This window comes from Medicago sativa, chromosome 5 (assembly GCF_051527215.1).
Source record: "Medicago sativa cultivar Bolivia chromosome 5, Bolivia_mono, whole genome shotgun sequence".
Taxonomy (NCBI): Eukaryota; Viridiplantae; Streptophyta; class Magnoliopsida; order Fabales; family Fabaceae; genus Medicago; species Medicago sativa.
The window spans coordinates 1,416,996-1,440,506 of NC_140753.1; the positions used below are offsets into that span (position 1 = coordinate 1,416,996).

A 23,511-nucleotide genomic window follows, 5' to 3' on the forward strand; every position below is an offset into this window, starting at 1 on the left:
TAATTTTCTGATTTTTTTCGGAAATTTTTTATTATTTTAAAATTTATTTTCGGATTTTTTAAATTTAAATAAATAATTTTCAGAATTTTATTTTTATTTTTATTTTTTAATTATGTGGACCGCAACGTCAGCGCCACGTGGCAAAAGTTGCACAGTCAGCAACTGCCACGTGGCGAATAACATGCCAAGTCAGCTGAACAGTGGGGCCAGGGACTATTTTCAAACAAAATTTTGTTTACAGGGACGTAATTCAAACTTTTTTTTTACTAGGGACGAAAATCAAAACACGCTCATATTACTGGGACGAAAATCATATTTAAGCCTTAAAAAAAAGAGTACCAAACAAAAAATGAGAGGACCAAAATCTAAAAATTGATCAAACAAAGAGACCAAAGCTACAATATTGCCTTTTAAATTAATAAACTGTATAAAATAGAGTTTAATTGTAGTGCTTTGACAGCGCAAATGCACTTTACACAGTCATCTAATAGAATTTTGCCACATTATGCCTTTCCAAAATAGGTTAGTTGAATTAATTAATTCAGAAAACCATCATTTTCACTTCTCAGTTCTCTGCTTCTCCGCTCTATTGTTCTCCATCTCTTCAATCACAGTCTTGATGATCGATCTCGGCGTTTGACGACATCTGACGTTGTTTTAATGCACTGTAAGTAATTGAGGAATAAAGGGCAAAGTAATTGAAGGAGCGGTTGATTGCTTGGAACAGAAAAAATAAGACAGTGGTTGATATTAACCTCATTGGAACAGAAAGGTAGAAGATCCACCGCTTTCTTTCCCACACATCAGTCGTTATCCCCCAATTTCTAATACACACATGTTAATGCTCATCATATAACCAAATAATAATACACCATCTCCAATTCCAAAATCTCACATCTCTATGAAGGGTGCCTTGATTGCAATGCATCGTCGGTTGTGTGAAGTTCCGGAGAGGATGGTTTGCACGACCTACACATTTACTTTTTCTAAAATTAATTTTTGATTCTATTAAAGAATATGACGTGGCTGAATTTTATTGGATGACAATGTAAAGTATACTTTACACGGTCAGAACACTCCAATTAAACTCTATAAAATATCGCTCTCTTTTCTCATAAAAATTATAATTTTTTCTTCAATTTATTCTCTAAGTATATCAACGTAATAATAAGTATATACTACATGTCAATAACAAAAAATTATTAAAATAAAAATCTCAATAACGATTAACAAATACTAAATTGATATTATATATTTTTTATTTTTAGATAAAAATGATAAATATTATTTGAAACTCACCTACACAAATTTGGGGTTTCAAACTATGTGAAAATGAAAATATATTTAGAAATTTAAAAGTTAGACACTTTTTGGGCATCACTATTTGTAAACTGAACTGAGGTTTTAGGGTTTAGACCACACCACAAATCAAACCTTCATAGCTTCAAAATGTTGTCAAAGTACAGAATCCTCCACCACCTCACTCGCCACCTTTCTCCAAGAATCACCACTGCTCGCAGTTCCAATTTCTTCATCAACCCTTTCTGCACTGTGGTGGTTAACTCTTCTGAATCTCCTGAACTTCCACCATGGGTCATGTTCTCCGATAACCCAACCCCTTCAAACTCCGACGACGATTTCGTTATCCCTTCTCTCGCTCATTGGGTTGATTCCAGCATCCTTCAAACCAAACCCAAACTCTTTGCAAAACCATCTTTGGAAGAAAGCATCCACCTTGAAGATGTTCAAAAAATCAGCACTTTTCTTAAGGAACAGCGTCATTCATCTTATGACCATGTTGCTCAAGCGCTCGACGGTAGTAGTTTTCAGGTTTCCAACAATTTGGTTATGCAGATTTTGAAGAGATTCGGAAATGATTGGGTTGCGGCATATGGTTTTTTCATTTGGGCGAAAAAACAAACACCTTATGTGCATTCTCCTGAAGTGTACAATTTGATGGTTGATATATTGGGGAAAGCTAAGGAATTTGATCTCATGTGGAAATTAGTGAAGGAAATGCGAGGATTTGAAGGGTATGTGAGCTTGGATACAATGAGTAAGGTAATGAGGAGGTTTGCAAAGGCTCAGAGGCATGAAGAAGCTGTGAAAGCGTTTCGCAGAATGGGTGAGTATGGTGTCGAAAAGGATACAGCTGCGCTGAATAAGCTCTTGGATGCTTTGGTGAAAGGACAAAGTATTGAAATTGCTCATAATGTTCTTGATGAGTTTAAGAGTTCCGTTCCGTTGAGTTCTCCGTCGTTCAATATTTTGATAAATGGGTGGTGCAAAGTTAGAAACTTTGAGAAAGCGCGGAAAGTGATGGAGGACAGGAAGGAACATGGGTTTGAGCCGAATGTTTTTACATATAATAATTTCATTGAATCTTATTGTCATGATAAGGATTTTCGCAAAGTTGATGATGTTTTGGAGGAGATGAGGGGAAATGGTTGTCCTCCGAATGCTGTGACTTATACTATTCTGTTGCTTGGTTACGGGAAGGCAGGGCAATTGAGCAAAGCTTTGGAGGAATATGAAAGAATGAAGAAGGATGGAATTGTGCCCGACACTCCATTTTATAGCTCATTGATGTACATTCTTGGCAAAGCTGGTAGGTTAAAGGATGCTTGTGAGGTTTTTGAGGATATGCCTAAGCAAGGGGTTGTGAGAGATGTGGTGACATACAATACTATGATTAGTACTGCTTGTGCACACTCAAAGGAAGAAACTGCTCTTAGGTTGCTTAAAGAAATGGAAGAAACATCGTGCAAGCCGGATCTTCAGACTTACCATCCTTTACTCAAGATGTGCTGCAAAAAGAAGAGGATGAAGGTGCTCAAGTTTTTGCTGGATCACATGTTTAAAAATGATCTAAGCCCTGATCGGGGAACTTATACGCTTCTGGTGCAGAGTTTGTCTAATAGCGGAAAACTTGTGGAGGCTTGCACATTCTTTGAGGAGATGGTCTCAAAGGGATTTACTCCAATGGAGACCACAGTCAAGCTATTGACACGAAAGCTCGAGATTAAGAGCATGTTAATGGAGAAAAATCACATTGAGGAATTGATGGCGGGACATGTTCTGGGGGAACAAAATGTTTAGTGCACTTTTAGCACAAGATTTACTTGAAGAGGACTTGTTGGCTCAAGCTGGATCATAGTTGATCCCGTGAGTAAACTGTTGGTGATTGGTGGATCAATAGAATTTTTCTTTTGTAAGCCTTAGTTTAAGGGTGGAATAAATCTATAGAATTTTTTCCTTCCGGTGTTTTTATTCTGTTTTCTGTTCATATAAATAGTGCCTGAATTAAGAAGATTAATACATCAGAAAATACAAGATGGCAAAGTCATCACTCTCAATAACACTTGTGATTCTGTTCTGTGGTTTAACTCTTGCATCAAGGACAAAAATCTTACCCTAAAGCACTATTACTGCATTGGCACCAGAACTCAATGATGGTGTATGCTTTTGTAAGCCTTAGTTTTAAGGATAGAATAAATATAAATTTATAGTATTTTTTCCTTCCTGTGTTTCTATTCTGTTTTCTGTTCATATAAATAATGCCTGAATTAAGAAGATTAATACATCAGAAAATACATGATGGCAAAGTCATCAGTATCACTCTCAATAACACTTGTGATTCTCTTCTGTGGCTTAACTCTTGCATCAAGAACAAAAATCTTACCCTTAAGCACTATTACTGCATTGGCACCAGAACTCAATGATGGTGTATGCTCGTCACTATTGAAGACACAAGGCTATGCTTGTGAAGAACACTTGGTACTGTGTATTGCTTTCACATGTTTCTGTTTTTTTATTAGAAATCAGCAACATTTTGAGCAAAAAGTATCTTCTAACCAGCTACTATGTATATAATTGCTTTTAGAGCAAGTAATAGCTTCTAACTAGCTTCTATATGTTATATGTATGTAATTGTTTTTAGGTGACAACAAAAGATGGTTATGTTCTTAACATGCAAAGAATTCTACCAAAGAAGGAAACCTGGAAATAGTATACCAGTTATGCTACAACATGGACTATTCATGGTTAGTGGTGGTTACTATAACTATAGGCTGGATTGATTTATTTGAGTTTATATATTACTGACATAAACATGTGTGATACTGTTTAGGAGAGCTTATAAAAATAGCTTATGTCATGGCCATAAGTTGTTTTCATTCTCAAGGAGAGTTTACGAAAACAGTTTGACTTTAGTTTATCTTTTGTTATTAAAATAGTTTATGCATAAGCATTTATATGATTGGTGTGTTTTTGTAGGATGGTGTGACATGGTTGTTGCTACCACCAAGTCAATCTCTTGCATTTCTGTTGGCAGATAATGGATTTGATATTTGGATTGCTAACACACGAGGAACCAAATATAGTCATGGACATACATCATTTTCTAATAACAACTCGGTTATTTTTTTTTTTTTTTTTTTACTATATTACATGGTTTTAAGTCGCGGTTACACTACAAACCTTGTGGAAAAATGCAGTCAATGTGGTCAAAATTGCAGTTGCGGTGCCATTGTGAAGATCTCAAAATCCTTTATGTTGTGGCCCCTTAATCCGTTGCAGACCACAATTTAAAAGAATATGTTGCTGCATTTCTCTGGTCATGAAATTTGATTCCATTGAATATCCAAAATCATCCGTGGAATTATAAGACGCTCTCAACTTAGACTCTGGAATTTTTAATATTTCAAACCAGTCCTCGAAATTGAAAATCTCGGATCATGTTAGTACTTTTAGGTAGTCCAATTTGATTCCATTGCTAATATCAGGTTTCAAATATTTAGGATTATTGGAATTGGTCATGGGATGAATTAGTTGCATATGATCTTCCAGCAACATTCCAGTATGTGCATGATCAAACTGGACAAAAACTACACTACGTTGGTCACTCACAGGTGATTTAATTGGTTAATTTTTGTAAGTTTTTACCTCTTCATATATATAATTCAATGTAATGAGTAATGAAGATTGTTGAATTCCTTTTTGTAGGGAACTTTGGTTGCATTGGCTGCTTTTTCCAAAGATCAACAATTGGACAAGTTGAGATCATCTGCCTTACTTTGACCAATTGCTTATGTTGATTAGATAACCTCACCTGTAGCAAAAAATGCTGCTGACCATTTCATTGCAGAGGTAACACTTGTTGATAAATGCATTGTTTCTTTTTCACAAATTGAAACAAAATAGATATAATCGTTGTTCAAAATTCAAATATTAACATTGAAAATTTGTATTTCTTCTTAACAGTCACTGTACAAATTGAGAATTTTCGAATTTAGCCTTAAAGGGTAAGTAAGTTTCTTCTTAACAGAGTCTGTCTAATAGCGGAAAACTTGTGGAGGCTTGCACATTCTTTGAGGAGATGGTCTCGAAGGGATTTAATCCAATGGAGATCACAGTCAGGCTATTGATGCGAAAGCTCGAGATTAAGAGCAAGTTAAAGGAGAAAGATCAGATTGAGGAATTGATGGCGGGACATGTTCTGGGTGAACAAAATGTTTAGTGCACTTTTAGCACAAGATTCACTAGAAGAGGACTTGTTGGCTCAGGCTGGATCATGGTTGATCCCATGAGTAGACTGTTGGTGATTGGTGGATCTATAGAATTTTTCTTTTGTAAGCCTTAGTTTAAGAGTAGAATAGATCTACACTAGATACACCCTTTCCTCAGTTGGCATGTAATTGCACTTATGAAAATCAATGGTTAATGGAGTTTTGACTCCCTGCACTTTTGAAAGGACTGTTTGGATAGTTGGCCTAGTACTGATATTTATGCGCCATACATACCCTTGGTTTTTATCATTAATGTTCCACCAAGATTTATTCAATTGCATTGCATTGCATTGCATTGCATTGTTGTAAAATTAATCCCTTAAAAGCATCTTCTCATCTAGAAAAGTCATCAATTTTGGTTTCCAAGTGTAGCAGGAGTGTTTTTTAATTTTTTAATTTATAAATCGAGTTCAATGGCTTAGAATCTTGACCTCGAAGGGTCCGATTGGTTCAACGTAGGGGAGGAAAGAGATTTTGAAATAGATGAATTTTAATTAAATATATGTTTGGTTTGCAAGAGGAGGGGATATATTTCTAATCTAATTCCTTTTTACCGCAAAAATAAGAGTAGAGAACGAAGAAGAAACAAGAAAAAGTTAGTTAGTTGATCTCTAGAATGAAGGCTTCCTCACCTAATGCATATATCTTCTCTAAATTGTAATGCTAGAAAGGTTCCGTGTTGATTTATAAGCCAGGAGAACGTAACTGAGAGGATTATAATAAAAGCAAAATAAATGGTTTATTTATAGTCACACTTAAATTATTTCAGCATAGATTACACGAAAGGAATGAGTTAAGTTTGCTTCTTTTAAAAAAATGGTAGCAACGTAAACAAAATAAATAAAATAGAGCCATATGAAGATAGAACATACAAGATGAAAAGATCAAAATAACAGTACCAGGATGAAGAAATAACGAGGGAACGTAATAATATGAGGAAGAAATGAGGTAATAATTTGACAGAGAAGAAAAAAAAACTCAAGTAAAAAAAAAAAGGGATAATTTAATCTTACTATGCAAATTTAATTTGTAGTACAACAACAGGTCATGATAAAAATAAGAAAGAATCGCCCAAGGGGTTACAAAAGAACCTAGAATATACAACAACCAAAAAAAAAAGATACTGTTTTCTGAAACTTTTACAATGCTAAGCATACAAATGAGGGCAGGGGTCATATTCCTGGTATGGAAAGGGCATAACTTATAAATGCTGCCTCAAGTTTTGGGATAACAGAGAATTTGACACTTTACGCAAAGGCAACCGTCTAGCCATTGGCTTCTGCCACCCGTATCTATCAAGGAATTCCTCAATCAGCCTATAAAATCAAATTGTTAATATATAGTTCAAGGATAAAATTGGACAAATTGGTATATCACGAAGACTAAGCAATACGCACATGCTGCAAAGGGCCTTCTGAGATTTAGCCAGCTCATGGTCTGGGAAAGAATCTTCCAACCTAAAACTCAACCAAACATAGAGATCCAAGACCTGCAGTTTTAGCACCAATAAAAACTCACAAATATACTCAGAAGCTAACTAGTTCAAAATGAATTAAAATAGGGATTATAAACATTTTCCATCCAAGTAAATGAAGGTAAACAATTGGCAACTCTGTATGGTGGTCATGGTTGTTAAACTGGTGGCTGAAGTTATGAAATTGTACACGACCATGACCATTTATTGGACCTTGACAGTTAGGTATGTCTGGCTTTCAATGCACATACATTACAAATCTCTTCGAAGTGAAAGCTACTATGGGGTTTTGTTGGTGAAATGGATGTTCACTGTCTCATAGATAGTAAACCAAACAAGCTTAATGTTGTGTCAGAGGATATAAAAATTAAAGCAACAGTAAAAACCTTGTGGATGGATTCCAGGTCCTTAAGAGCTTGAGGCGTCGTGGGTACTTTCAATGTTCCTGGTGTAAATATTTCTCGAAGTCGGACAAGGCCTTTCTTCGCATAATTCTCTACAAACTGGTACAACATGCATCATGTCAATTTTTTTACCATTCAAACTAACATCAACATATTTGACACTTACTAAATGTTAATTACCTGTGTCAGGCCTTGAGATGAAATCTCATCGTCCATGTCAGCTGGACTGAGTATTATGGAAATCAGTAAAAATGAAACAGAAAAGGTTAAATTATATAAAATACAGACGCCCTAATCTATTAGAACCGTCCTTAAGATGTGGGTATTGCATTGCAAACACGAAATTTTCGGAAAAGATACGAACATACCTGATACAAAAAAGGTATTTATCACGCAATTCAAGGGGAAACTCATCAACAACAGCAGCCACTTTCTGGTGCCAATACATACAAACAACACCCACAACAAAGCAATTAGAAGGGAAATCAGTAAACAATCAAATAATTGAGGGATATTAGATAAATGATACAGTAGTACTAATGAAGAGCAATATGACATTGATATGAAATGTTAATGATTCAATGACAAAGCAGCTATTCAAAGACATACCAATACTTGGTCACAATTAACAATGAAATACTTTTCAGATAATTTGGCATTGTCAACAAAATGCTCCTGCAATATAAAAGAGATAGTAAATATGTATTTTTGGGCAATAATACATTCTAATGTTAAGAAATCTAGGGAAATTCAACTTTGACAGTTTGACAGATGAAGAGAACAATATGTTTGTTAACACCTGCCCATTTACTATTTAATAATTATTAATCACATAATCCCTCTGGTCTTAATTATAAGCACTTTTCACTTTTTAAGTTCATTGAATAAATGATGTATGTGGTCTATATTATAGACCACATACATCATTTATTCATTGAACCTAAAAAATGAAAAGTTACTTATAATTGAGCTGGAGGGAGTATTTCTCTTTGTACTTGCAGTCTTGCTTTGACAACCATTAAAACTATGTACCTCACAAATTTCTAGTTATATAGTAAGTGTATGTGGTTCTACCGTGTAAGTGTAGTTATATAGTAATTTCTACTTATAATTGTTGGTGTATGAATTGTTGTGTTCTCATTTAAAAGTGATTTTAAAGTAAAATGGATTATATTTGGAGACAATAACAAAGAAAGTGATTAACACATTCTATGGGGCAAAAAATACTCATAATAGTTCCGAACAGGCGAGATTAATTGATTTTAGTGGCTAAATCAATTTGAACTCAAAAGAGTCTAAAATGTATTATTACGGAATTATGTTTCATACACTTAAATTTGTGTTTGATGGTTTCCGACGTGCAACTAAACAAGCACAAAACTCACCAATACTTGATAGAAACCAGCTTGGGGGTGTAACCGTGAATACATATACAACAGTTCATAGGAGGGAAGTAGTCCAGCACGCTGCATCAGAATATATATTACACAAATCATCAATGAAAGAATTGAAATAAGTAAACAAAATTCAGATAAAGGTGTATACTTACTAGAAGCTTTCTCTATTTTCAGTTTCTCCTACACTACATACATATTTAGTAGTACAGAGTAATTAGGCATTTCGTAGTCAGGTTACCTCCAAAATGGGCGATGGAGAGTCTAATGCTGAATGAAGCAAACATAGATCATCTTCTGACATGCATGTTACTTCTCCTAGAGGGAAATTTGAACCATATCTACCAGCTCTCCCTGCATGAATATACGCATTCAAGTGAAGTGAAAATAATGTATGATGCACAATCAAATATACAGGACATATTACTCCAAATCTTCACATTATTATAATAGAATATAAAAATAAAATCTGCTAGAACAGTAAATAATAGAGATTTGTCTTTAGTGATCATTTTTAAAACCTGAAGTTTATGCTAAATCATTTGTCCAAAATAAACATTAAAAACGAATTGATTCAAATATATAAAATAAGACAGAAAAATCAAAATTAATAGAGTCTAGCTCCCTCAAGGAGAAACAATAGGCTGAGTTGAGTAGAGTGAGAGAAGAGAGGTGAAAAAAGGGCATGTTGAAGCCCGCGGAGATTAGGAATAAAAATAAACTTAAACCGGAAGTTAAATCTTTTTTATAATGCTGCAAAGATTTTTCCAGGGCGCGTATAGACTGTCCCACATAGAATCTTGACAAAAACATAAATAACTTTGCTGCATTATCCAAAATAATCAGCATTCCAAGGTATGCCATAAAAAGAAAGAATGTTTTGACATCTGCTTATGCAAGCTAAATTAGTTCATTTAAATTCACTACACAACAGGTATAGCTGGGCAGCCTCATATTAAAATATAAGGGTAGAAAAATTATGAAGGCTATCCACAGCTCAAAAGTTGATTTGACATTTACAGAATCACCCAAAAAAAAATTCCCTTTACTCTTATTGGACATAAATATATCTATTTATTGACAAAAAAACATAAATGATCAGAGTTATCATATATCAGTTACAGTCATTTAATCAAATTCTGGAGCAATGGCAATCTGCTTCAAATAATTACATACTACCTGCAATCTGTTTGATCTCAGGAACAGTCAGATCTCGCATCTGAAAACCATCAAACTTCTGCATTGTTGAAAAAATTATCCTAGAGATGTTTAGATTAAGGCCCATTCCAATGGCATCACTGGCGACAAGAACATCAAACTCGCTACTTGCATCATTGAACATGCTTGCCTGCAGTCCTAATGAAACTTTGAACTCAGCAAATCCTTGGCAGATGGGGACAATACAAAGGAAAGGTGAAACATTTATCAACATATCTTGATAAATATAGCAAGTTAATCATGGTAAGCCTGTAAAGTGCACAGGAAAGGAGAAGGAATTTCCCAACAAAACCATGAAATAACACTAAAACCATATAAACTGATAATAGCCAGCATGAAGGTTTTTGTCTGAATTAGAAATACAAAAGACGCAAAAGAACAAGACAGAGGGAAAATATTATTGTTTTGGGATGTAAACGTTAAAACCTAAAGATCAAATTCCCATGAAACATGTGTAATTCAAAAGGGAAGCCTAAAACTTCTAAGAAAAAGGTGGGAGCTCACACCTGTCTTGTTCGAGTCTCTGGTGGCAGTGAACCATATACTACCGAACAAAGATGTTTTCCTTCTCTCTCAATTCGCTTCTGAGCAATATGAATGTCAACTTTAACAAGTTAGTCCACAGTACATAAACAAAATTTCCCAAATGCAATTAAATTTGTTGAATTCGAAATAGGTTAGCAGTCTGCCTTTTTATTTTATTTTTTGAACAGAAAATTTTATTAATAATGCAACAATCCGAATACAAGACATTATCGAATTGGGCCACTACAAGAAAACAAGTACTGCTATAGCAGTAAACACCCAAAAGCAACAAAGAAATACAACAAGCACCTAAATAACATAAAACTCCAACACAAGGCAACCCACGATGCCAATATCCACCACCATGCTGTTGCAAACAAACACCAAAGAACCTCCCACATAAACCCCAAAGCAACACCACATTATGTTACAATACATCTCCCGGATTCCAATTCAAATTCCCAGGTTCCAAATCACCTATTCAAACAATCAGTAGGATCAAAAGATCCCACCCCACATAACTCTTCTCTTCTTCCCAGTCACCAACCGCCCGATCCACAGACTTATTCCCCTAACACCAATTGAGCGAAATCCCGTTACTATCAACCCCAAACACCTCTGCCTCAGCACAGACCCTCTGATCCTCGTCCTAACCAACTAGACATCCCAAGTCGAACTACTCTCTCCCTACTCCTCATCCTTCCTACACTCTTCAATCTTCTTCAACAACCCATCATTAAAAGCCACACCCTCAGACACAATCATCACCCTTTCGTGACCTAGTAAGGGAACGAAACACCAACACGGTTTGAGAGAGAGTCTGCACAAAACAACAAAACCCCAGTCCGCCGGATATGACACCATTAACAAACCCAAATCTAGAATTTAGAATTTGATTCCTGATCTTGAAGCAAAAGCGATCGGCCCACCAAAACTCAAAAATAGATTGCAAAGGCAGTCAACAATGGTGGTGCAGTGGCGCAATGAACAGAAACAAATCACTGAAGGAGTCCAGATTCAGTGTTACTGTTTGTCGAAAAACCAGTTCAGGCGGAAGAGAGTCACCAGAGGCAGCTAGATAACGAACCAGTCGCGGCGGCACCGGCTACATAAACCACCTATTCAAAGCTATAAATCACCTATTCAAACTCCTATAACAGCCACCGCCACCAAATAGCCAGATACCCACGACAACAAACAGCCCGCAAGCAACTTATAGATGAACCACCAAACGAGCTTCTAGTCTACAATCCTCCAATTGTTGAATCACCATAAAACGTGCTGTGAAATGAATAGACACGGATATGGTTGCTGGTAGAAGAAAGCATAGAACGGGAAGGAAAGATGAACATGAACTAATGATTAAAAGATTGTTGAAGCAAAGTCGAGAAAAAATATTATATCCCATCATTCCCACCTTCTTCTGAACGAAGTCGAGAAAAAATAACGATTTAAAGATTGTTAAAGCGATTAAACCTTCTCTAGCGGATAGAATTCTGGCAATTTATCTATTATCTCCATTTCATATATTCATTAGCAGAAATAGCACCAGCAACATGATTATAGAGACACTTTAAATTGTAATGTTCAATTAGATGCTAAAAGATTGGAGTGAATTAAGATCTGATTCTAGTTGTGAACTATATCATAGTAGAGATAAGACAATCACAATCAAGTGCTAGCTAAATTTTTTAGTGGGTCCATGTCATAGAAAAAATGCAGAGTGCATAAGGAAATTTATAATTAAAGTTGCAAACTGATTACTGTTCAGAGCACCAAAATAGTAAAACAATAAAATATGTTCACGTGAATTTTCTACATGTATCTCCCGTATCTCGTACTAAATAAAGTGAAAAGATGTTAAAGTTTACCTTCAATTTGTATATATCCCGGCGTGAAAAGGTAACTATGCAATCGCCATTTCTTACATCAGACAAGGATCGAAGAGGAACCTTCATTGGGACTAAAGGTGACAACCTCTCATAATATTGAACCTGCAGTGCATATGAAGAAAAAAAATCCGTCGGAGAGATTCAAACTGCATTTTAATAAAACTAGTATAAAACATCATGAGCAAGCAGAGAGCCTCGAGAACAGTTTTTACCATAATGGCGAATTCATGGGAATGAAATTACTGTAACCAATAATTTATCTATAGTTTATTTGTCCCATTCCCACCCCCTATCCCAAAAAAGAAAATGTTTTTATAGATTATTCAGAGACTCAATGGGGAACATAAGTTTCAATACCTCAAGCTCATCACCAGTAATATCCAAAATCTCCTGAATAAGAGGAACAGCAGCTGGATCACCACAGAGGTGAAGTTCATCGGCAGCAATGCCTAACAAAGCACGTGTAAAAGAATAGCCCCTTGTATTACACCCCAACATCTAAATGCAGAAAGAGAGATAAAGGTTAACATAGAAAATTATCACAATAACAAGCATAAGGTGAAAAACCTATACATGCTTATATTTTCATAAAGTAACAAGACACGAAAAAATGACCAGCAACGCTCACAAAGCCATCTATGTTTTCCACAATGCAGATGCTTCAATCATGAATAAATTATTTTAAATGAAAATTTAACTTGCCTGAATTTCATCAATAACAGCACATTTATAGTCAGTTGATACATCAGCCATTTCAACTGTAACAGCCTTATGATGTGCACCCTCAACTTCATCTCTCTCCTGACCTGTTATGAGATCACAAGGAACATTTGCCTTGTTCAACCGCTTTGCTACCTCCCAAGCCAACAATCTTAAAGGGCCACAATATATTCCTACAAAGCAAAAACGAAACTGCTAAATTACTCAGCTTACCATATTTTGATCAACATTACAGATTAACCATTGCCATTTCAAAAGATTGAGAAGCAATTTACCAGAAGCACTCGACTGAAGTTGCTTCAGTGCTTGATATGTTTTACCGCTATTAGTAGGACCAACATGTAGGAAAACCCTGCGACGTTTCCTCCTGGCCAGCGGATACCATGTATGAGGGCAACTAAAACAAACAGAAATTGATCATCAGCATTTACAACTACCAAATGTAAACTAAAAATTACACAATATAATCTGGCATTACATAGCACAATAAAGAGTATAAAAAAGATAGCACACATCAATTCAACGGCAATGAAACATGTCTACAGAATTATAAATAAATCAAAGTTTATTTAACAACCTTTGAGATAAAGAAAAAACAAACAAATTTATTTCCAAACTAATATAACATGTCACATTGAATCTCTGCAGCACCAAAACTACTGATCAAAGGCGTATCCGGTGTGTGACACGTGTCAGTGTCCGTGCTTCATAGCATTGAATACCTATGGAACATACATGCATATACTTACGTCATGTCGGTAATTTCATTTCGGATGGAACCAGAAGCATAACTGCGACTATATGGATGTACACTGTTTAAAGCAGCACCTAAACATTCAAATTTGGGTTGAAAGTATGGGCAAAATTGGTCCTTATAATTACCTGATATACCAACATAATAGCAATACGTAAGATACATTGGAATTTAAACATAATCCAAAAAAAAAATAAAAAATGAATTAGCAATATGAATATACGTAGTTTCATACCCTGATTCTGGACATGAAAATAAATTATTTAAAGTTGAAGGGAAAAAAAAAATAAAACATTGGAAAACACTTGATTATGATTAATTAAAGCATGTGCTATATAGTTAAGTATAATGGAATTGAGAAAAAAATGATTAGACGTTGAAATTAGGAGGAGCTCACCGGTAAGAGAGCGAGCGAGGAGGTTGGAGTTGCGGCGAAGAAGAAGAAAGGAAGCCATTGTTGTTGGAAATTGAAGTCAAATAGAATGAAATAATATCATATCATATCATATCATGCGATAACGGTGCCGCCGGTGCTGGTGGTGGATGGATTTCCGAACCTCACTCTACGCCTCTTCAAGCAACGTTAATTGTTTTTGGTTGGACCAAGCAACATTAATTTTTTTAATTAATTAATTAGCAAATTATTTTTTCTTAAAGAAAAATTAGCAAATAAATTGTTCTCTCAAAAAAAAAATAGCTAATAAATTATAAACTTGCATGTTAACAATTGATCAACAAAAAAAATATTATAAACTTACATGTCGATTTAGAATGACTTATTTTTGAGCTTATATAAAACAACATATGCAAATAAATAAGTTTATATATATTATTTATAAGTTTGTCAAAACAATTTTTCAACCAACTTATGAAAATACAATTCTTCATTAGTGAGAATTAATGAATTGACATAATTTTTTTTTATTTACATCAACTATTTTTCATAAACTCAAAATTAAGTCAATAGGCAAGGACCCTAGTAGTATTGATTTGGGAGGGATGTTGTTCATTTCAAAGTCTCACTTTCAAATCCTCCACCACATTCAACAATCCTCCACCACATTCAATTTTATTGTGACTTTAAACATAGTAGAGAGTTTGATTGGTCTCTTACATTAGTAGATCATTGGATCAAATACTGATTTTCGAAAATAAAATTGATTATAGACTTAATTGCATTTTATAGTCCTTAATTTATTAAACTTATGAAAATAGTTATTTTTTTTAAATCAAACTTTTTTTGTTCTTATATTTGTACATTTATTGCAATTTTGGTCCCAATTCGTGTTTTTATCTAAAAATGTTGACTTTTGACAAAAAAGATATAAACTCTCATCTAAAAAAATGATAATTTGTCCTTACATTTAACATTGGGACAATAAATCATTTTTTTTCACCAAAAATCACTATCTTTAAAGATAAAACATATGATTGAAACCAAAATTGCAGCAGATGTAATAATAGAATGATCAAAATTTGATATTAAAATAGATGATCTATTTTGTGAGTTTAGTAAAATAAAGGAGCAAAATACAATAAAAACCATTTTCATTCTCTTTGTCCAAAAAAAGAAACCCTTTCATTTTCATGATTCAACTTGGGAATATGCTTTCTTGACGTGTTCATTTGATCGGTTAGATATAAAAATAATAAAGATCAAAGTTGTGTCCCCTCAGAAAAAAAATTCGAATGTGTGTTTATCATAGAATAGATTAAACGTCAGTTTTTCAAAAAAAAAAACAAAGAAAAAAAATAATGAAACTGTGGTTTAATTATTTTTTTAGTGAGGTAATAAACTATGGTTATGGTTGAAAAATTATGTAAGTTAAAATAGTTTTTCATTGATATAGTTGCAAAAAACATGACATGATAGCATATGTACTTATTCTCTCTTTTATTTTTTTTTTTATTTTTTTGGTGTTATTCTCTCTTTGATATTAAAAGTTGTTTTCTTCCATTTTCTTCCAAAACGAATCAAAATAGTTTTTTATAACAAAATGATTTTTGAAAAAAGATTAGACACACTATTTAATTTTTTTTTTTTGAGGAACACTATTTAATTATTATTATTTTCTAACTTTTCAGCACTTTGAGTGTGGGTATTTGATAGAGGTTTGGCAAGTGCACCAAATACTATCGAAGTAGTAAAAATATCGATCCCACGAGGACTGTTTTTAATCTCAATAATTCAACTACGTTGTATTTTAGGATGTATAAAGGTTATTTTGATTTGCCACTAGGCAGTAGATTGGTTTGATTGCATAAAAAATAATTGTTAAAAATAAATTGGTTTTCAAGAATAAGAGAGAGATGAGTTTAGGTCTTTCGAATCATCTATGTTCCCCTAATTGTTATGTTGCACCTATTCGTATGAATGATCTTCTAATCCCACGATAGTTAACAAAATAGTCCTAATCAATCCCTTGAGTTAGGACCCTCTCCTTAAACTACAGCCCCTAATCCCTTAGGTGGTCTAATAATCTTTGAAGGTTTAAAGCACGTTAACCTAACATCACTAATAAACGATTATCCATTCCTAGACTAACCATGTTTATTAGAACAATTCAATAGGTCTAAGTAGAAAGCTATGGTCAGTAGTCATTCATTCTCACAAAATCATATTTATATTTGATCAGGATATAAAAAGCATTAAGAACAATTGAATTGAATAAAGACTAGAATATCATTCACAATAAATAGAGTTTCACAACATAATATCTCAATTAGGGTTACAACGAATCATCTCAGACCTAACCTCTAATGGATTTAGCTACTCATAATAATGTTTACAAATAACATAATCATTAGAGGTAATAAAACATACACAAAGTGGTTGGAAGATGAAGAAATCGTCCTCCTGGTCCTCCTTGTAGTTGTAAAATCGCACTTGGCTCTCTAGAATTCGTAACCCCTGTTTTTGGAATAGACTTCAGCATAAATAGGCACAGAATATCGCCCAAATCGTGTCACGTTTTAAGTGAATCGTGACACGTTTTTACCTTCTGGAGCAAGAAACTGAATTAGGGTTTCACCAAATCGTGTCACGTTTTACCAATCGTGACACGTTTTCCTAATGTCGAAACAAGGCTTCTTGTGCTTCCCAAATCGTGTCACGTTTATACCAAATCGTGACACGTTTTATTTCTTTGCGTTTCCTTCAGTTTTTCTGCTCTTTTTGCTGCATAAGTCTTCTGTGAACTCCTTTTTGTGATGAAAATACATATAAAATTACGTAATGACAAGGTGTCATCACAACCCCAAACTTAAACCATTCCTTGTCCTCAAGGAATTTACTTGCAAAGCTGACAATCGACAGTGAAATAACAATTACCTATTCAAGCAGTAGTACCCAAAAGTTCAACACCTTACTAGCTAATGATGAGCTAGTTTGACTTGTATGCATCCACCACTTCACAACTCCACGCAAATATTTGAAATAGGGTTCTACCAGTCGACATGCAGATCTACATATTACCATACGCTTGAAAAGTTTCTAAACATCAATCAAAGTCAATATCATTACACACTTTTGAGGTCTTTAGGGTTATAACGGGGCTTAGGTGAAAGGTGGGACATATTTGGATAAGTAGGCTACACAAAATTAGAGTTAGGCATTCCTACGGAAGTTAAAGAACAAATTCAATCCTACGATCATTCACCTTGTGGAATAACAATCAATGCAAAGGTACTAGAGAATATTTATAACTTTTAGGGACAATCGAGTTTGAAGTTACTCACATGTTTCAAAGTTTGGTCCCTTTTTCATCATTCATTTCATCTTTTTTTTTTTTTCATACATCAATTTTTTTGAATGTATTTTTGCCTTTTGCATGACAATTCTTTTTCTTTTTGTTCTCTTATTCTCTAGTACCCCCACCCCAAACTTAATTGGTTGCAAATTCCAATAGCAACCCCAAACTTAATTTTAAGCAACATTCTACAATGCCTAACTCAGAAAAACAATAAGGGACAAGTCCTAAAAGTCTCTAAGTTTGTAATGTAGTTTGTCACCGAACAAAAAGTTCTAATCCTACCGGCTCAAAGGGGCTAAGAAAAGGATAAAGTTTAACAATTATAGTCAGGGTAGGCTTCAAAAGGCTCACAGGACCAAGCACTTTTGCCTCAGTGTGTAATTAACAAAGACCAATCAATAATAGAGAAACAATGCAAGTTCTAGAAATGTAGTTGCATGGAAAACTAAGCTAAATATAAGTAAATTGAAAAACAAAATATGGCAATGAACCTTATGGCTGAGATTTCTGGGAGTATGTGACTACCTAGCAACGCCGTACACTTCGCCTTTGAAAACCAAGTCACTCCTCCTTTTGAACTTTTGGAATACCACTTGAACAACTATTTGTTATCAAACTGTAAAAAGTCAACTAAACAAACAAATTCATCAATAATAAACAAGTGCAGGAATAATTACATAAACGGGGGGAATAAAACCGAGTTAAACTTAATTAAAAGCAATAAAAATTGTTTGAACATAAAATTAAAGTTACATAACCAAAGTGCTGAAACAAACAACAGAAAAATAAAAATAGGTGGGCCATCAGTAGCCCACTCAATCCTGCATCTGGTCCTCCGGAATCCAAGTGTTGGGGTCCTCCTCTGCATAGGTATCCTCCCCAAAGTGCTGCCTAGACTGAGCTCCACCAGCAGCAAAGTCAGCTCGGATCTCCTGCTCTCTATCCTGAGCTCGACCTCTGGTGACATCAAAGTAGTGGTCCATAGCCTCCTCGGACCCATCAAAGCGCTCGAAAGACCCAGTCATCTTCCTCCTGTTGAGGCAGACCGCCTCAGTGAACTCCTGACCAAACCTCGGACGGTTCCAATACTCCTGATCTGACACCTCATTCATCCAGTTGGCATGGCCGAACATGTAGTCCAGCATCATAGGATGAATAGGTGCATAGGCACCCTACTGGCTGCTCCCCTCTCCAGCAAAAGTCTGACTCTGAGGTGGTGGCGGTGGCTGTTGTGGTGGTGGCGGCTGTGGCTGTCCTGCTGCTGCTGCCTCGGCACCCATGATAGTCTGCATGCGGTCATGATAATCCTTGACAAAGCCATCCATGTAAGTGTCGGTGATGGGCTTCATCATTGCTGCACTCAAATCATTAGCAAACAAATCGCACTCCTCCTCCTCACAAAGCCAATTGATAAGGCTCAAATGAGGGAGTGCCTTCTTGGTACCTGAAGCAAACATATAGATATTGTTGGCAATTAACTCACCAACATTGATGGGTGTACCATCAAGAATAGCAGACAGCGTCAACAAGCGGGGCAACGGAATCTCTGAAGTACAAGAGGTGCCCTCAATAGTTTGCACCACAAAAGATGCCCACGCCTTTGCATGGGGCTTGAAGTCAGCCCTCAACAGCATATGTGACCCTCCATGCCACTTAGCACCTTCAACACAAATCTGCATTAGCAACTCCTCCCACCTTTCATCATCCCAATTCTTGCACTCCTCCATCCTCCTCTTCACATCACAAATCTCCGGTGGCACAATCTCCAGCAACTGATTAATCCTTTCCGGGCTATAGTCTATCTCCTTCCCCCTCACATAGGACACATACTTCCTCCCCATATACCTAGCATTAGAATAGAATTCTATCCCAATGGTTTTGTTGGCCTGCTCGAAAATCATACTAACAAGGGACTCCCACCCTCTCTCAGTGATCACTTGATGGAACTCAGGGTTGGAGATGAGTTTGGTGAAATCAAAACCTCTCTCCGGGATCACCCTATAGCCTCGGATGTCCTTGAAACGGTCACGGGCAGCAGTATTATAAAACCGGTGGTTGATGGACGGTGGGGGTGCGGTGTTAGGGCTAGGTTTGACAGGTTGTTTTCGTTTGGGGGCTATTTTGGCCTTTTTGGCTGGTTGGGATGTGGCTTGGGACTTGCCTTTGTTGCGGGTCTCAACCATGGTTAGGGTTAGGATTTAGAGAAGAAACAAAACTGGATATTAGGGTTAGGGTTAAGATGGAGATAATGGGTTTGGTTGTTTGTTGGTGATGATGAAGGTGTATGGTAATGGTTTGGTGATTAGAAGATGAAAAGATGAAGATTTTTGGTAGAAAAGGGTTAGAAAATTGTAGGTTAGGGTTCTGGGAAAATTTTGGCAGAGTTTGGCTACTTTTGGAAGTGAATGGAATGAAAATCGTGTTGGATATATTTATAGGCTGGGACAATCGTGCCACGTTTTGCCAAAAACGTGTCACGATTTTGTTTTGTAACGGTTAAATTTTTTGAAACTGCTACAATCGTGTCACGTTTGGGCTAAACGTGTCACGATTTTTCATCTTTGAAAATTTTCTTGCCCAGAAATCGTGTCACGTTTTGGCCAACGTGTCACGATTTCCAATTGTCGAATTGCACCAATTTGAGACTTAGAAAAATTTTTAGGTGCCAAAATTCGTGTCACGATTTCAGCATCGTGACACGTTTTCTGGAAATGTCGAATGGCACCCTTTTTTTACTTAGAAAAATTTCTGAGAGGAGCTTCAGAGGGGGCAAATCGTGTCACGTTTGGCCCAAAACGTGTCACGATTTGCACAGTATTGGAAAACAACAAATTTTCTTCCTCTGTTCGTTTCAGCAAAAAATCTTTTTGTATTTTTGAATATTTGAAAGCAATAAAAAGGAAATAAGAAATACTACCTGAAATCTAAATGTGGGTTGCCTCCCACCAAGCGCTTCTTTACCGTCACTAGCTTGACTCATGACGACCCCTAAGGATCATTCAAAATAAGTCCTACCTTTGCCTTCGGTAGGTCGCCTCCCAGATATGGCTTAACTCTTTGCCCATTTACCTTGAAACTTCGGTCACCTTCAGGTGTCATCAACTCGACAGCTCCATGAGGTGACACACTTTTCACCAAGAACGGTCCAGACCACTTTGACTTGAGCTTTCCAGGAAACAGTTTCAACCTGGAATTATACAACAAAACTAATTGCCCACAGTTAATATCCCTAGACACTAAGTTTTTGTCATGATACCTTTTAGTCCTGGCTTTATAAATGAGCGCATTTTCATATGCTCTAAGCCTCATCTCCTCCAGTTCATTAAGTTTCAAGAGTCTTTTCTTACCAGCGGCTTCTTGATCAAAGTTTAAGGTCTTAATGGCCCAGTACGCCTTATGTTCTAGCTCAACTGGTAGATGACATGCCTTTCCATAGACTAGCTGATAGGGTGAGAGCCCGAGGTGAGTCTTAAAGGCAGTCCTATATGCCCATAGTGCGTCATCTAATTTTTTAGACCAGTCCTTCCTATTTGACGCAACTGTTTTCTCTAAGATCTGTTTCAGCTGACGGTTTGAAACCTCTGCTTGACCACTTGTTTGTGGGTGGTAGGGAGTTGCAACTTTGTGCTTTATGTTATACTTTTTGAGCAAATTTTCAAGAAAATTATTGCAAAAGTGCTTCCCCCCATCACTGATCAAGACTCTAGGTGTTCCAAACCTAGTGAAAATGTTTTTATGCAGGAAGTTAACAACTGTCTTAGCATCATTAGCAACACAAGGTATCGCTTCAACCCATTTAGTGACATAATCAACACAGACAAGAATATGAAGAAAAGAGTAAGAGGAAGGGAAAGGTCCCATAAAGTCGATGCCCCAACAATCAAATGGTTCAACTTCGATGATTCCTGATAGGGGCATCTCATTCCTCTTAGAGATGTTACCTGTCCTTTGGCATTTGTCACAATGTGCAACAAAGTCGTGGCAATCTTTGAAAAGGGTGGGCCACCAGAATCCACTTTGCAAAATTTTTGCCGCGGTTCTTTCTCCACTATGGTGGCCCCCATAAGCTGAGCTATGGCAGTGCCACATGATACTATGAGCTTCCTTACCTGTAACACAACGTCTTATCAAACCGTCAGTTCCTATCTTAAACAGATACGGGTCATCCCACAAGTAGTGGTTTGCATCCTTGAAGAATTTTTTTCTCTGAGGATAGGTCATATCATCAGGAACTATGTTACCGGCCTTAAAGTTCGCAATGTCAGCAAACCAAGGCCTTTCTCCAATAGCAAACAGTTGTTCATCAGGAAATTCGGCCTTGATGGCCTTCTCTTTGTTTGTCACCTCATCATTTTCCAGCCTTGATAGATGATCAGCTACTACGTTCTCTACTCCTTTCTTGTCACGAATCTCAAGATCGAATTCTTGTAGCAAAAGGATCCACCTCAACAGCCGAGGCTTTGAATCCCCTTTTGTCAAGAGATATTTAAGAGCTGCATGATCTGTAAAAACAATGACTTTGGAGCCTATTAGATAAGAACGAAACTTTTCCAATGCAAAAATTACCGCAAGCAACTCTTTTTCTGTTGTGGAATAGTTAATTTGATTCTCATTTAAAACTTTGCTTGCATAGTAAATTGCATGGAAAAACTTGTTCTTGCGTTGGCCTAGAACTGCACCAACAGCATAATCACTTGCATCACACATAAGTTCAAATGGTACATCCCAATCGGGTGCAATGATTATTGGTGCAGTTACCAACTTGTTTTTAATCAAAGAAAAAGCATTCAAACATTCATCATCAAAATTAAATTCAGTTTCTTTGACCAAGAGGTTACAAAGGGGCTTGGAAATTTTTGAAAAATCTTTTATAAAACGCCGATAGAAACCAGCATGCCCCAAGAAACTTCTTATTCCCTTAACATTAACAGGTGGAGGGAGCTTCTCTATAACCTCTATTTTAGCTTGGTCCACCTCTATGCCCTTAGCACTTATTTTATGCCCCAAAACTATACCTTCGGTCACCATAAAGTGACATTTTTCCCAGTTTAAAACAAGGTTAGTTTCGGTGCATCGTTTAAGGACAGCATCTAGGTGAAATAAGCATTGATCAAAAGACTTACCAAACACAGAAAAGTCGTCCATAAATACCTCAATATTCTTTTCTATCATGTCAGAGAAGATGGAGAGCATACACCTTTGAAAGGTCGCCGGCGCATTACACAGCCCAAAGGGCATCCTCCTATAAGCAAATATACCAAATGGACAAGTGAAGGCTGTCTTCTCTTGATCTTCTGGAGCTACCGCAATCTGATTGTACCCCGAATACCCATCCAAAAAGCAATAAAAGGCTTGGCCAGCCAACCTCTCAATCATTTGGTCCATGAATGGTAAAGGGAAATGATCCTTCCTTGTTGCGGTGTTCAACCTCCGGTAGTCTATACACATCCTCCAACCAGTAACAGTGCGGGTGGGTATTAATTCATTTTTTTCATTAGCCACCACCGTCATTCCACCTTTCTTTGGTACCACGTGGACCGGACTTACCCATGAGCTATCAGAGATAGGGTAGATCATACCTGCATCTAGTAACTTCAGCACCTCTTTCTTTACCACTTCCTTCATTGTTGGGTTAAGTCTCCTTTGAGGTTGAACCACCGGTTTGTATTCAGCCTCCATGTGTATTTTATGCATGCAATAAGCTGGACTAATACCCTTCAAATCAGAAATGTTCCACCCCAAAGCTCCTTGATTGTCTCTTAACACCCTCATTAATTTTTCTTCTTCCAAAGGTGTCAAGGTATTGCTGAT

At 36.2% G+C, this 23,511-nt stretch overlaps 2 protein-coding genes and 1 pseudogene across 3 annotated transcripts; 2 read left to right on the forward strand and 1 right to left on the reverse strand.

Moving 5' to 3' along the window:
• Positions 1–1,413: 1,413 nt before the first annotated feature.
• On the forward strand, positions 1,414–3,342 carry LOC146918954 (Pentatricopeptide repeat (PPR) superfamily protein). Its single transcript, XM_085712209.1, has one exon. It carries the CDS (start codon positions 1,450–1,452, stop codon positions 3,097–3,099), a length of 1,650 nt encoding a protein of 549 aa, XP_085568335.1. The 5' UTR covers positions 1,414–1,449; the 3' UTR covers positions 3,100–3,342.
• A 114-nt stretch (positions 3,343–3,456) lies between these two features.
• Positions 3,457–5,445, forward strand: LOC146918955 (triacylglycerol lipase 2-like; annotated as a pseudogene). The gene is made up of 6 exons (XR_015011310.1): positions 3,457–3,777; positions 3,941–4,043; positions 4,276–4,416; positions 4,800–4,910; positions 5,005–5,148; positions 5,263–5,445. The product of XR_015011310.1 is annotated as a triacylglycerol lipase 2-like (transcript).
• Positions 5,446–6,550: 1,105 nt separating this feature from the next.
• ATSUV3 (ATP-dependent RNA helicase) lies at positions 6,551–14,533 on the reverse strand. Its single transcript, XM_085712208.1, has 16 exons — positions 14,346–14,533; positions 13,944–14,076; positions 13,470–13,591; positions 13,177–13,367; positions 12,832–12,972; positions 12,454–12,576; positions 10,564–10,641; positions 10,019–10,187; positions 9,081–9,193; positions 8,831–8,911; positions 8,055–8,120; positions 7,814–7,878; positions 7,626–7,671; positions 7,428–7,544; positions 6,965–7,056; positions 6,551–6,883 (listed from the first exon to the last, which is right to left on the reverse strand). The coding sequence occupies exons 1-16, from the start codon at positions 14,401–14,403 to the stop codon at positions 6,769–6,771; spliced, it is 1,710 nt and encodes a 569-aa protein (XP_085568334.1). The 5' UTR covers positions 14,404–14,533; the 3' UTR covers positions 6,551–6,768.
• Positions 14,534–23,511: the final 8,978 nt, after the last annotated feature.

What these genes read in the sequence shown, in the direction of transcription:
- ATSUV3 (XM_085712208.1), bottom strand. Translation starts at nt 14,403, where the DNA reads ATGGCTTCCTTTCTTCTTCTTCGCCGCAACTCCAACCTCCTCGCTCGC. An exon ending in CTCCATCGCCCATTTTGGAG is followed by an intron (nt 8,912 to 9,080) that starts GTAACCTGACTA and finishes ATTCTGATGCAG; the next exon opens with CGTGCTGGACTACTTCCCTC. An exon ending in TTAATTGTGACCAAGTATTG is followed by an intron (nt 7,879 to 8,054) that starts GTATGTCTTTGA and finishes TATTGGCACCAG; the next exon opens with AAAGTGGCTGCTGTTGTTGA.
- LOC146918954 (XM_085712209.1), top strand. Translation starts at nt 1,450, where the DNA reads ATGTTGTCAAAGTACAGAATCCTCCACCACCTCACTCGCCACCTTTCT.